Here is a 14,292-nt window from a genome sequence, read left to right as displayed (position 1 = left end):
TCCAATGTTTTTAAACTGCTTCTTGCAGATGGGAAGAGCAGAGATGAGTCATGGTATTGCAAGCAGGAGCTGGCGGGCGTCGAGGTGCGCCTGCTGGACCAAGACACCTGGCGGCAGTTCTCGGAGGTGGGCACCGAGATGATCGTCACGAAACCTGGAAGGCAAGGACGCGCAGCGTTACTACCAAGTTAACCTTGTAGTGGAAATTAGCTACAGTATTATACACAATGACACACGTTTCAGCTGATTTGGTGCTGCAGGTCTTGAAACAGAATTCATAAATTTATCTTATACGTTCTGGATGTATTTCCTTACAGTATTCACAACAACAGAGACACTAAAAATCTTAAGCACCCACAGCATAGATACAAACTTTTTATAAAAAATTGATGTTTATGAAAATCAAATTTGTAGGCAAACCACTAGTACCATAGGTTTTACTCGATTTTTAACAAAGTCCCAACATCCTACGTGTTCCATAAAAAATTATGTTCCCACGTTGTATTACGATATTTCAAGTAATGTCTGAGATTAATTTTATTAATGTTAATCCACAAAATTTCCAGATTTACTCTGGAGACTAGTGTTTTTTTCAGAGTTGTAAAGTTTGTAACTAATATGAAACTAGAACCAAAACATTAACAACAGACTCTAAATGTACCACTCATACCCCTAAGACCTATCTCAACACTTCGAGGCAGTCTTTGTTAGCATTTCAAATTACACACGATCTCTGGCTCGAAACTCAGATAAAGCTATCTGTTCATTTCAGGCACTTTTGTTAAGTCTATGTGTTTCAAGTTTGATCAAGTAGTTTTGTTAAGTCTTTGTTTCGAGGCCGGTATTTTCATTCCACCAGTTTTTGCAAAGCATCTATAAATAGGCTATTTAAATGTTTTCTGAAAATTGTCTTAGATGGTAAATTACGTCATTCAGTATTAACATGCTTTTTTCATTCTTGAATTTCAGTATTCTTTTATAAAAACGTAAATAAAATTCAAATAATTTGAAAACCCACTGAAACGTTCCATTCGAGCCATGTGATATCTGTGACGTCAGTGGCTAGCTCCCTGCTCCTACTGTCATAAAGTTAATCCGCAGCGATGTCTTTTTCTCGAATTAACGTTTCAGAAAACGGATTACAAAAGGTATGTATTACCACACTGTACAAATATATCCATAAATATTCTTGAAAATTGCTTTTGAGTGTTTCAGAGAATGAGAAGTTGCGTGAAAATTGGTTGCACAGTACCGACAAAATGCCATCTTGTCGATGCCCAAGTTCCCTTACTTAATTAAAAATGTCTTGCACTCTGAAGATAACTATAACTTACCTCCGAGATAGGCTTTCCCGTTTTTACAAAGAAAGACAGGATCAGTCCACGAAATTAAACTCTTAGTAAAAAGTATCGTTACATCCGCTTCCTTGCACATCATTGTTAGCTCAGTAATAGAGTGGCGAACGCTCGAATATTGAGAAGTGATATACTTAGGGCGCTGGTTCCAATCTAGCCTGTAATAATATTTTAACTTATTTGTAAAACAAATCGACAGTCCTTTCATATGAAAACCAAATCACAGTTATAAAACTTCACCACACCGATTAGAAATAGAGTATTATTGTGTTTTCCTTGGCTATTCACATTTGCTTATATTTGCCATAGCTGTTCATACACCTCACGTTCAAAAAGATATTTTCTAGTTAATGTGACCACACACATTTTACTTTATTAAAAACAATGTTTTTTATCTTCGTATTGTCCAGCTAGGATCCTTATTCTTTAAGCTTTTAAGCTTCATCATCTCGTATAAGATGAAGTTAATTCTGCTTCAGACTCTGACGTTAGCTTGCACTCACAAACAGCACAGCCCTTAGGTTTGCGTATCTGCATGTTATTCGTGCCTTATATCTCTCCGCATAGAAAACCTCTTCGCCTTACACCTTGTTGTACTGTGACAGTATGGTGATTATCTTCACTACTCGTAATGCATTTCAAAAAGGGTAACTATGTGTAAGCAAAGCAGATGTATATATCCTCAGGTGTCCATTTCTCAGACTAAGATTGATGTGAAGGTGTACATCCCACCATAGAAACAACAGCTACAATGAGTTCTTGCTAACGCTATTTTTATATTTCGCGTAAAACCTTTAAAAATTTATGGCCTTTCCAGGATTCCAATCAGTGTTCTTATCCGTGGAAACATGAGCTATCCGTTGCTCCACAGAGCATGGGCATCTGGCGATACCTCTGCTGAGTATCTTGGGTCTATTTCATGACTGATAGTAGACAGTCTACATATAAAATGTGGACCTATTTGCAAAACTTCATCTAGTCTTTAGTTTTGAGCGGGTTTCATGACGTTGCAGGGAGCAGGCAAAAGAATATCCGTCCTTGCAGATATCGCCACTCTAAATGTGTGGAGCATAAACGCATCAATTTTCGTAAGGTTTCAATTATCAACGTTTACAAAATTGCTTTCTTTTATTATTTAAAAGTTGTAAATGCTTTTTCCATCACTATATAGCTAAGCTATTTGAAGAAAAAGTACGTAAAAACCTAGTATATTCGGCTAACACTCCTTTAACACATGTATAGCTTCGTCTTAGTCTGTAACGTTACCAGAACTTCAGCCAATAACAGAGCGTTTTCGATCACGTGACCAAATATTGATATTTAATGATTTTTAAGCTTTAATTACATAAAAATAACAGATATTTAGTGAGAATATTGACAGTAAATGCAATTTGAATGTTGTAATCACTCCGAATAACAACATAGGAAAATAGCCTATGGTGGGGAAATGACAAATTGTGGTCTACCTCGACGTGACTTGCAGAATATGGTCGCCTCCCAGGACCACAATTAAGAATACATCACTTTAAACGACAGTTTACAAAATGTTCAAATGTATGTGAAATCTTATGAGACTTAACTACTAAGGTCATCAGTCCCTAAGCGTACACACTACTTCACCTAAATTATCCTAAGGACAAACACACACACCCATGCCCGAGGGAGGACTCGAACCTCTGCCGGGACCAGCCGCACAGTCCATGACTGCAGCGCCCTAGACCGCTCCGCTGACAGTTTACGCCAACCTGCTGAAAACCTATTCACTATAAAATTTCTGAAATGTACGAGCTTGCCATGAACATCAACTTTTGGTTTGTAGTTAGGTCGGTAGCACTTCTAAAGGTTCTTGCATTCTCAATGTCCATTTTACAGACCGAGACGCTGAAACAATGGAAACAGTGAGGTTTTTGTGGGGCATTTCATCAATAGCTTCCAGTTTTTATGAAGAAATGGTCATCAGCGTGACCAGTGAGCATTCCTGCAGCAATGAAATTTGTGCTTTGGGCAAATATGGAAATGAATATCAAACAAACACGTGAGACAAAATAGTTCAAATGGCTCTAATGTCTATGGGACTGAGGTCGTCAGTCCCCTAGACTTAGAACTTCTTAAACCTAAGGACATCACACAAATCCATGCCCGAGGCAGGATTCGAACCTGCGACAGTAGCAGCAGCGCGGTTCCGGACTGAATCGCCTAGAACCGCACGACCACACGTGAGACAGCTTTATACATGTGTTCATATATATATATATATATAATGTAGGGGTTCAGCATGGATAAATCTGATTCACCATAAGATCAACAGATGTCAGAGCATGTATACATGCTACAACCTCAAAATCGACAATGGCGTGTTTTACACTCATATTGCTCTCACTGTTTTAATTTATTTAACATAGTAGCCACAGAGACATAAGTTTGCGCAATATTACAAGTAAGCTCTCCATTTCCAGTAGTATATTGGTCTACTAAGTGCTACAAACTAAGTTACTCTTAATTTCTGTCAGTATTGCTACTTATAATTTGCAGTTACTGTTTTCATAGCACATAGTGTGCTTTACCGCTTTCAGTCGAAGTGTCCATAGTACTTGGTGAGATTTCCCCACCAACCAGAAACCATCACATCAAAGAAGTGGAACGCAGATTTAATTACAAGTGGACTATTTTTTTTCATTTTCGCATAAAAACTTGACCATGCGCCATAATCATAGAGTAATAAATATCTCTGGAGTGAGCTTTGCGTTCTGCGCATGTTGTCAACATTAAACCAGGATTGTCATGTGTTCTCGGGACGTCGCTGTGCGTGTGTGCTTTCTACAGCGTTTGAAGTTCATAATATCAAGAGTTTTTGTTGTGTTTCCGTTTGTTGATAGTGTAATAGCGATGGTGAATTACTGTTGTTGCTACGGATGCAAAGAAAAGTATGTGAAAGGAGGGATAGTAACTTTTCATGGGTACATACCATTTAGCTCTAATTATAGTTATCATATTAGTAAGAGACACTGTACATGTTAAAAATTTCGAGACGCATTGCAATTAAGGCTTGATTCTGTAGACCTATTTTCTACGATTTTATGACTATATAATAGATATTACGGGTCATACAAAAGCTTACAAACATTCGGTTCCTCTCGTAAATTTGTTAGTGGAACAGGAAAGGAAATGGTTAGTTGTTTCAGCAAATACTATCCTCCATGCATTTATCAGTTACTTGTCGATTATGTATATAGATTACTCGGTCTACTATTTATTTAATAAACTGAGAGCAAGTACGTAAAATGCGTTAAATAAATACTTCAAAGTGTCATCAGTAAGAAAAATTGTGCTTTAGATCGCAAAAACGAGAAAGTAAATACGCAAGAAAAGGGCGAATTAGCAGGGATATAATCGCTAATGTGTGGCAAATTCGGTGTTTTTCGGACACTTGCAAAAGTACTAGCATACTGTCAAGTCGTTTTGCAAGACTATCAGTGCAAAAATGTACGTCAGTGTCTGTAATACTATAAAGTGCCGTATCATACCGAAAACTACCAAAAATCGTGTCCATCTGAACTGTGACACCTATCGCAAAGAAGCAGAATGCAATATCACTTGCCCTTAAAAGTTACGTAGCTGGTTTATTCCCGGTATCAAATGGATACTGTTAAAATGTCTGAGCATATATAAATAATCCACGACACGTACGAAAAGAATCTGTCTGTACTAGGGATGTAGTGACATTCTAAATATACAGGGCGATATAAGGACAAACACACGACGTCCCGAGAACACGTGACCAGGCCGGCAATGTATGTTGACAACATAAAATCTGTTCTGCGCATGTGAATGCTTACTCCAGAGATATTTACTCTATGGCCATAACAAAGTATGTAACTACCATTACAGACAAATGAAAGAAAGTCTTAGTAGCGAACGGGAGTATAGTGGACGGGGACTGGGGATAGGTTGCGCTCGATGGGAGTGTGGATCGGCCGTGAGGAACGCTGAGACAGTCCGCGCAGTGGCGACAACGCTGTGTTCCGGATCTCGCAGTAGTTAACGCACCTGCCCAGTAAGTGCCGGCACGATAGCTCAGCGTGTTCAGTCAGAGCATTAGCTGCCCTCTGTAATTAAAAAAAAACTGAGTTAATGGATCATCGATGAAGCTGAACAAGCGTCTGGGCCGTCCGCCCCGAACAAATTTAACGAACAAAAATGAGAACAAATAAAGTAGGCAGGAGATCACGGGTTCGAATCCCGGGTCGGTACACATTTTCGATCGTCGCCGCTGATTCCGCTTAATGTCCCGATGCAGCTGACAGCAGAGGTACCACTTCAATTTACAATAATGTTTCACAGCTGCGGATTCTGCATGATATTTTTTCGGACATGTCCGACGCATTCATGTAACATCAACAGTTGTTTTCTTGTTGTAGCTGCTGTTGCTCTTTTAAGACTGAAGTGGTCTTAGGGAAACCTTTTCTGGACCTCATCCTTGGGGCTGCTAGAGCGTGCCAACGTAATTGATGCATTTTCTAAAGAGACTCCATGATTTTCTCTTCGCGTTCGCAGCTACTTCACGACAAATGTCTGGTGGCGGCTATGACAGCGACTTGGTACAGTTTTACAAGTGGTGATGGTCGCAAACAATCTGTGATAATCCTATACGTTACGTTGGGCGCCTTGTCCACTATGTTTCTGTTCCTTTCCCTACTGCCGTGGTCAAATCCCTCATGATTTTTAAATATTACCGCTTCTTCCACTGAAAGAAGATGATAATCTAATAATCGTAGGGGACTGCAACATGCAAATAGGAAAGAAATAGAAGAAAGAGTTGCGAGAGAGTATGGACATGGGCGCCTTGTCCACTATGTTTCTGTTCCTTTCCCTACTGCCGTGGTCAAATCCCTCATGATTTTTAAATATTACCGCTTCTTCCACTGAAAGAAGATGATAATCTAATAATCGTAGGGGACTGCAACATACAAATAGGAAAGAAATAGAAGAAAGAGTTGCGAGAGAGTATGGACATGCTAGTAGGAATGAGAGAGGGAAAAGATTAATTGAGTTCTGCTCTACTTTTAAATAGTAATAGGAAATATACTGTTCAAAACCCACTAGAGCAGGAGAGCCTGGAGATACCTGAAGTTTCCACGTGGATTAAATTACGGTCAAACATCGATTACGAAAGGAGATACTGGATTGTAAGGCATACCGAAGAGCAGATACAAATTCACATTATAATGTAGTAAGAATGAAACGTAAGGCGAGTTTTAAGAGAATCGTCCAAAAGTGTCAACATGTAAAGAAGTGGGATACTGAAGCACAGAGGAGAAATAAGATGCATTTGAAGTTCTCTAAGGCTGTATTGTATTGTATGTTAACCGGTGGCCTAAAAACGACAGGCTCTGTCCCCAGCGCAGCCGCATTGGTCCACAACCCGACGACGACTACCGCAGTCCACTTCACCCGTCCGCCGCCCCACACCGAACCACTCTTTCAAGGTTATTGTGCGGATAGGCCCCCGGTGGACCCTCCCCCCCCCCCCCTTCGCCCCCACCTTGGGAATTTCTCACAGCAGACGAGTGTAACCCCTATGTTTGCGTGGTAGAGTAATGGTGGTGTACCAGTAAGTGGAGAACTTGTTTGCGTTGCAATCGCCGACATAGGGTAGCTGAGGCGGAATAAGGGGAACCAGCCCGCATTCGCCGAGGCAGATGGAAAACCGCCTAAAAACCATTCACAGACTGGCCGGCTCATCGAACCTCGACCCAAGTCCGCAGGGCGGATTTCTCTAAGGCTGTAGGTCAATGGTCGTCAAACTTTATTTGCTCAAGAGGCGGCGCCCCTGGGCATATATTAGTATTTTATGAGCCGTCAATAGACTAGCTGCAGTAAGTGCGCGATAAGTTGGGGCCAGCCCCACAGATCTGACCGTCAAAAACTCGGCAGCATTGGCAATACTGTCTGTCCACTGTCCTCTGTTTCACGTTGCTGCCAACCTCAGCGACCGCAAAGCCGTAACACTGTAATTGCTTGACGAATTGTCGTTGTGTTATCTGTGTGAGTGGATGATAAAGTGATTGATAACAATAATAGTACTTACATTTAAATACATAATACAACATGAGACATGAAGTTTACCAAACGTTTAAATTGTCATCCATCTTCTGCTACTCATTGCCTGTGACGAAGGTCATAGGATACCTCCTAATATCGTGTCGGACGTTCTTTTGACCGGCGTAGTGCAGCAACTCGCTATGAAATCGACTCAACAAGTCGTTCGAAATCCGCTGTAGAAATACTGAGCCATGCTCCCTCTAGAGCAGTCCGTAATTGCAAAAGGGTCGCCGGTGGAGGATTTTGTGCGGAAACCGACCTCTCGGTTATGTCCCACAAGTATTCGATGGGATTCATGTCGGACTATTTAGGTAGCCAAATCATTCACTCCTATTCTCTAATATGTTTGTCGAGAACAACTGTGGCCCAGTGACATGGCGCGTTGTCATCCGAAAAAATTCCTTATTTGGGAACATGAAGTCCATGAATGGCTGCACATGGTCTCCAAGTAGTAGAACATCCTGAGGATCCAGTCCTTTCCATGTAAACACAGCCCACACTATTACGGAGCCACCGCCAGCTTGCATAGTGCCTTGTTGACAACTTGGGTCCATGGTTTCGTGGTGTCTGCGCCACTCTCGAGCCCTATCATCAGCTCTTAACAACTGAAATCGAGACTCATCTGATCAGGCAACGGTTTTCCAGTCGTGTGGGATGCAACCGATAAGGTCATGCTCCCAGGAGAGGTGCTGCACGCTATGGCGTGCTGTTAGCACAGGCACTCGCGTCGATACTATGTTTCCATAGCCCATTAACGCCAAATTTCGCCACACTGTTCTAAAGATACGTTCGTTGTAAGCTCCACATTGATTTCTGCGGTCATTTCACTCAGTGTTGCCTGTCTGTTAGCACTGACAACTACACGCAAACGCCACTGCTCTTGGTCGTAAAGTGTAGATCGTCGGCCGCTGCGTTGTCCTTGGTGAGAGGTAATGCCTGATATTAAATGTTCTCGGCACACTCTTGACACTGTGGATAGCGGAATGTCGAATTCCCCAAGGATTTCCGAAATGGAATGTCCTACGCGTCTAGCTCCAACTACCATACCGCGTCCCGAGTCTGTTAATTCCCGTCGTGAGGCTAGAATCACATAGGAAGCCTTTTCACATGAATCACCTGAGAACAAATGATAGCTGCCTCAATTCACAGCCCTTTTATACCTCGTGTACGCGATATGGTTAAGTCTGAATTTATGAACGTCAAGTAAAGTACATTTTAAAAAATTGGAAATTCGTGGTATGTTCCTATGGAACCGAACTGCTGAGGTCATCGGTCCCTAGGTTTACACACTACTTAATTTAATTTAAACTAACTTACGATAAGGACACCACACACACTCCTACCCGAGGGAGGACTCGAGCCTCGGACGGGGGGAGCCGCGCGAACCGTGGCAAGGCGCCTCACCCCGCGCGGCTACATTTAAAATATTACTCTGTTGGGGATCAGGGAAAATGGGTATTGTGGATAACGAAAAGGCGGATGTAGCAGCCAAGGAGTGTGCCAACCCTCCGCATGCTAACGGCTCGTTGTTGAGGTACAGAGTCATGTATAGAGGGGTAGACGAATGACTGGAAGTGACAGACAAGAAGCTGCGTCTAGGAAAATCTAATAGTCATGGGGGACCGGAATGCAGTTGTAGGGGAAGGTTCAAAAAACGGTTCAAATGGCTCTGAACACTATGGGACTTAACATCTGAGGTCATCAGTCCCCTAGAACTTTGAACTACTTAAACCTAACTAACCTAAGGACATCACACACATCCATTCCCGAGGCAGGATTCGAACCTGCGACCGTAGCGGTAGCGCGGTTCCAGACTGAAGCGCCTAGAACCGCTCGGCCACACCGGCCCGCGTAGGGGAAGGAGTAGAAGAAAACGTTACAGGAGAATATGGGCTTGGGACAAGAAATGAGAGATGAGAAAGACTAATTTAGTTCTGTAACAAGTTTCAGTTAGCAATAGCGAATACGCTGTTCAAGAATCACAAGAGGAAGAGATATACTCGGAAAAGGCAGGGTGATACGGAAAGATTTCAGTTAGATTACACCATGGTCAGACAGAGATTCCGAAATCAAATACTGGATTGTAAGGCGTACCCAGGAGCAGATATAGACTCAGATCACAATATAGTAGTGATGAAGAGTAGGCTGAATTTTAAGAGATTAGTCAGGAAGAATCAATACGCAAAGAACTGGGATACTGAAGTACTAAGGAATGACGAGAAACGCTTGAAGTTCTCGATACATGACTCTGTACCTCAACAGCGAGTCGTTAGCAAGCATAGGGTTGGCACACTGAACTAACTGAGTAATAAGAAATAGCTCAGTAGGCAGTACAGTTGAAGAGGAATGGACGACTCTAAAAAGGGCCATCACAGAAGTTGGAAAGGAAAACATATGTACAAAGAAGGTAACTGCGAGGTAACTTTGGGTAACAGATGAAATACTTCAATTGATCCATGAAAAGAGGAAGTACAAAAATGTTCCAGGAAACTCAGGAACAGAGAAATACAAGTCGCTGAGGAATGAAATAAATAGAAAATGCAGGGAAGCTAAGACGAAATGGCTGCAGGAAAAAAGTGAAGATATCTGAAAAGAAATGATTGTCGGAAGGACAGACTCAGCATACAGGAAATTCAAAACAACCTTAAGAGTGCAACGGGAATTCCACTGTTAAATGCAGAGGAGACAGCGGGTAGGTGAAAAGAATACACTAAAAGCCTCTGTCAGGGAGAAGATTTGTCTGATGTGACAGAAGAAGAAACAGGAGTTGGTATGGAAGAGATTGGGGATCCAGTACTAGAAACAGAATTTAAAAGAGCTCTGGAGGACTTAAGGTCAAATAAGGCAGAAGGGATAGATAATATTCCATCAGAATTTCTAAAACCTTTGGGGGAGGTTGCTACAAAACGACTATTCAAGTTGGCGTGCAGAATGTATGAGTCTCACGACATACCATCTGACTCTCGGAAATATACCATCCACAACAATTCCGAAGACTGCAAGAGCTGACGAGTGCAGGAATTATCACACAACAGCTTAACAGCGCATGCATCCAAGTTGCTTACAAGAATAATATACGACGAATGTAAAAGAAATTTGAGAATGCGATAGATGGTCATCAGTTTGGCTTAGGAAAAGTAAAGGCACGAGAGAGGAAATTCTGACGTTGCTGTTAATAATGGAAGCAAGACTAAAGGAATATCAAGACACGTTCATAGGATTTGTCGACCTGGAAAAAGCGTTCAACAGTGTAAAATGGCGCAAGGTGTTTGAAATTCTAAAAAAAGTAGGGGTAAGCTATAGGGAGAGACGGGTCATACACAATACGTACAATAGCCAAGAGGGAATAATAAGAGTGGACGACCAAGAACGAAGTGCTCCTATTAAAAAGGGTGTAAGACAAGGAAGTAGCCTTTCGCCCCCACTTTTCAATCTGTACATCGAGGAAGCAATGATGGAAATAAAATAAAGGATCAGGAGTGAAATTAAAATTCAAGGTGAAAGGATATCAATGATACGATTCGCTATTGACATTGCTATCCTGAGTGAAAGTGAAGAAGAATTACATGATCTGCTGAACGGTAGGAATAGTCTAATGAGTACGCAGTATGGATTGAGAGTAAATCGAAGAAAGAAGGTAATGAGAAGTAGTAGAAATGAGAACAGCGAGGAACTTAACATCAGGAATGATGGTCACGAAGTAGATGAAGTTAAAGAATTCTGCTACCTAGGCAGTAAAATAACCAATGACGGACGGAGCAAGGAGGACATCAAAAGCAGACTAGCTATGCCAAAAAAGGCATTTCTGGCCAAGAGAAGTCAGCTAATATCAAACATCGGCCTTAAATTGAGGAAGAAATTTCTGAGATTGTGCGCCTGGAGTACAGCATTTTATGGTAGTGAAACATGGACCTTGGGAAAACCGGAACAGAAGAGAATCGAAGCATTTGAGATGTGGTGCTACAGACGAATGTTGAAAATTAGGTGGACTGTTAAGGTAAGGAATGAGGAGATTCTACGCAGAATCAGAGAGGAAAAGAATATGTGTGAACCCCAACACTGACAGGGAGAAGGGACAGGATGATAGGACATATGTTAAGACGTGAGAGAATGACTTCCATGGTAGTAGAGGGAACTGTAAAGGGTAAAAACTGTAGAGGAAGACAGAGATTGGAATGCATCCAGCAGATAATTGAGGACGTAGGTTGCAAGTGCTACTCTGAGATGAAGAGGTTAACACAGAAGAGGAATTCGTGGCGGAAAAAAGAAAAGGAAAATGCACAACGCGGCTGCGGGGTACCTCCTTTCAGCCTAGAATGCGGGATGAGATCATCCTTACTCGTCTTCGTACAGGCCACAGTCCTTCGACGCATGGGTTCTTGTTCCGGCGAGAGGACCCCTCCAATTTGTAGTACTTGTGGCGTACAGATCACTGGCACCACATATTACTAGATTGTGTTTTATTTTCAGACTATAGGGCAGAGGTAGATCTGTTAGCAGCTCTGCCCTCTACTTCAAGTGACGTTCAAATGAATGTGGTTTGAATTTTAGGTTTTGTGATCTGTCGAGCTTGTACCCAAAAAATCTAGGGAGATATTGTTAATGTGTTAACTAGGTGGTTGAATCACCCCTGTTTTTTGTAAGCAGGCTGCCAGTCACATTTACTGTTACTTTAGCTCCTCTGCGATTTTTTTGTTTTAATCCTAGATATAGCACCGTTCACTATTTGTTTCACGTCGTGTGAGATGGAGTGATTTTGAGGGTCAACGCAAGTGAGGTGGGACATAATGAATGAGTGTCATTTTGTAGGTTTACTCCTCCCCTGTGACAACGTTTTTAACTATTTTATCCATATTCATTCCTTTTAATATTTGTAAGGACGCTAATAACCCCAACTTTGAGTCTCCGTAAACCTGAAACGCACATACAAACTAAAATATTACTGTTTATAAGAATTTTTGTTTGTTACTGAGCAGGAAAACTACGTTATTAAGGAGCTCTTAACGTTAGCTGACTTTTTTGCTGTCAGACTTTAGTTGCTAGATGCATATAGTGATAAAATACGGCTGATAACCGTTGGCCGCACGAATACATGACTCGGATCGCATGGAGACCGCGGGCCTCAGTTAGACGACCACTGGTCTAGATACTGCGATGTTGAATGCCGCAGTAGAAAGTTTGGTTTAAGAGCAATGGACATCTGTGAAAGGTTCAGTCACAGAAGTAGGGGCAGACAAATATAGGTATCAGGAAGATAACTGTGAAGAAACCTTGGGTAACAGAATATATACTTCAATAGATTGACGAAAGAACGAACTACAAAAACGTTCAGGAAAATTCAGGAATACAGAGATATACGTCACTGAGGAATGAAATAAATAGGATCTGAAGGGAAGACAAGGAGAAATGGCTGCAGGATAAATGTGAAGAAAATGAAAATGAAATGGTCGTCGATAGGACTGATACGCGTACAGAAAAGTCACGAGAACCTTCGGTGAAATTAAAAGCAAGGATGTGAACATTAAGAGTGCAATGGGAATTCCACTTACTCATCTTCACATAAGGCACAGCCTTATGACACATGCCTTCTGACGGTGTGGTTGACAATGGAAGCAAGACTCAAGAAAAATTAAGAAACACTAATAAACAATTAGTCGACCCGGAGAAAGCGTTAGACAACGAAAAATGGTGCAAGATGTTCGGAATTCTAATAAAGACAGGAGTAAGCTACAGAAAATGACGGATAATATACACCATGTTCAAGAAGCAAGAGGGATCAATAAGAGTAGAACACCAAGAACGAAGTCCTCGAATTAGGAAGGGTGTTGGACAGAGGTGTTGTCTTTCGCCTCTGCTGTTCAATAAATGCATCGAAGAAACAATGACGGAAATAACAGAAAAGTTCACGAGTGGGATTCAGGTTCAGGGTGAGTGGATATCAATGATGAGGTTCATTGAAGAATTCCTATCCTCAGTGAAAATGAAGAAGCATTACAGGACTTCCTGAACGAAATGAACTGTGTAATGAATACGGGATAAGGGCTGAAAGCAAACCGAAAAAAGACTAAAGTAATGAGAAGTAGCAGAAATGAGATTATCGATAAACCTAACATCAAAACTGGGGATCACGAAGTTAAGGAATTCTGTTACCTACAAAGCACATGGCAGGCGAGGCAAGGAGGACATAAAAACCATATAAGCTTAGGCAAAGAGGACATTCCTGGCCAAGAGATGTCTGAAAGTATCAGATATCGCCCTTGAGCTGAGAAATAAATTTCTGAGAAAGTACATTTGGGGCACAGCATTGTATGGTAGTAAATCATGAACTGTAGGAAAACTGAAGAAAAAGATAATCGACGCGTCTGAAGTGTTGTGGACCAGTTGTCCCGAACCTTTCTGAGGCCATTACCCCTGAGTTCAATCAGATAACAGCTGGTACCTACTTCTCCATTTCCACCATCATCAGCATTAGCACCTAACTACATTTTGGAATGAAACAGAATTTTATTTGAACACTTTCATATTTGAAATGTCCAAAGGTAAATGATATTTGGTTTTTGTATCTGTTTTGTTAAACCACTAACTAATGAGTCAGTGGGAAATTTAGTATGGCTTATTTCTAACAACCTTTTTTATAGAATTATGAAGCAGTTCTCAGACCATTGTGAGTGCTATCTACAACTTTCTCAGAAAAGGAAGCTAAATATCCACTTTGAGGGCAAACACTTGCTACAAAACATGCTTCCCCTGCATCATTTCCTCTTCCTAGTGACACTTGTTTCACATACACAACCTGCGCAACAATTTAAAATCAATCAAATTAAAATATATGCGC

At 41.4% G+C, this 14,292-nt stretch overlaps 1 protein-coding gene across 1 annotated transcript in view; it reads left to right on the top strand.

Moving 5' to 3' along the window:
- Nucleotides 1-14,292, top strand: part of LOC124774904 (T-box transcription factor TBX5-A-like) — a 177,124-nt gene that overhangs the window by 64,644 nt on the left and 98,188 nt on the right. The window contains exon 2 of the mRNA XM_047249575.1: nt 29-161. Coding sequence (XP_047105531.1) covers nt 29-161 — 133 coding nt within the window. The remainder of the gene's footprint in view (nt 1-28; nt 162-14,292) is intronic.

The sequence above is a fragment of the Schistocerca piceifrons genome, chromosome 1 (genome assembly GCF_021461385.2).
Source record: "Schistocerca piceifrons isolate TAMUIC-IGC-003096 chromosome 1, iqSchPice1.1, whole genome shotgun sequence".
Classification (NCBI taxonomy): domain Eukaryota; kingdom Metazoa; phylum Arthropoda; class Insecta; order Orthoptera; family Acrididae; genus Schistocerca; species Schistocerca piceifrons.
The sequence above is the reverse complement of the archived record's forward strand: the minus strand, read 5'-3'. Positions and strand labels throughout refer to the sequence as shown.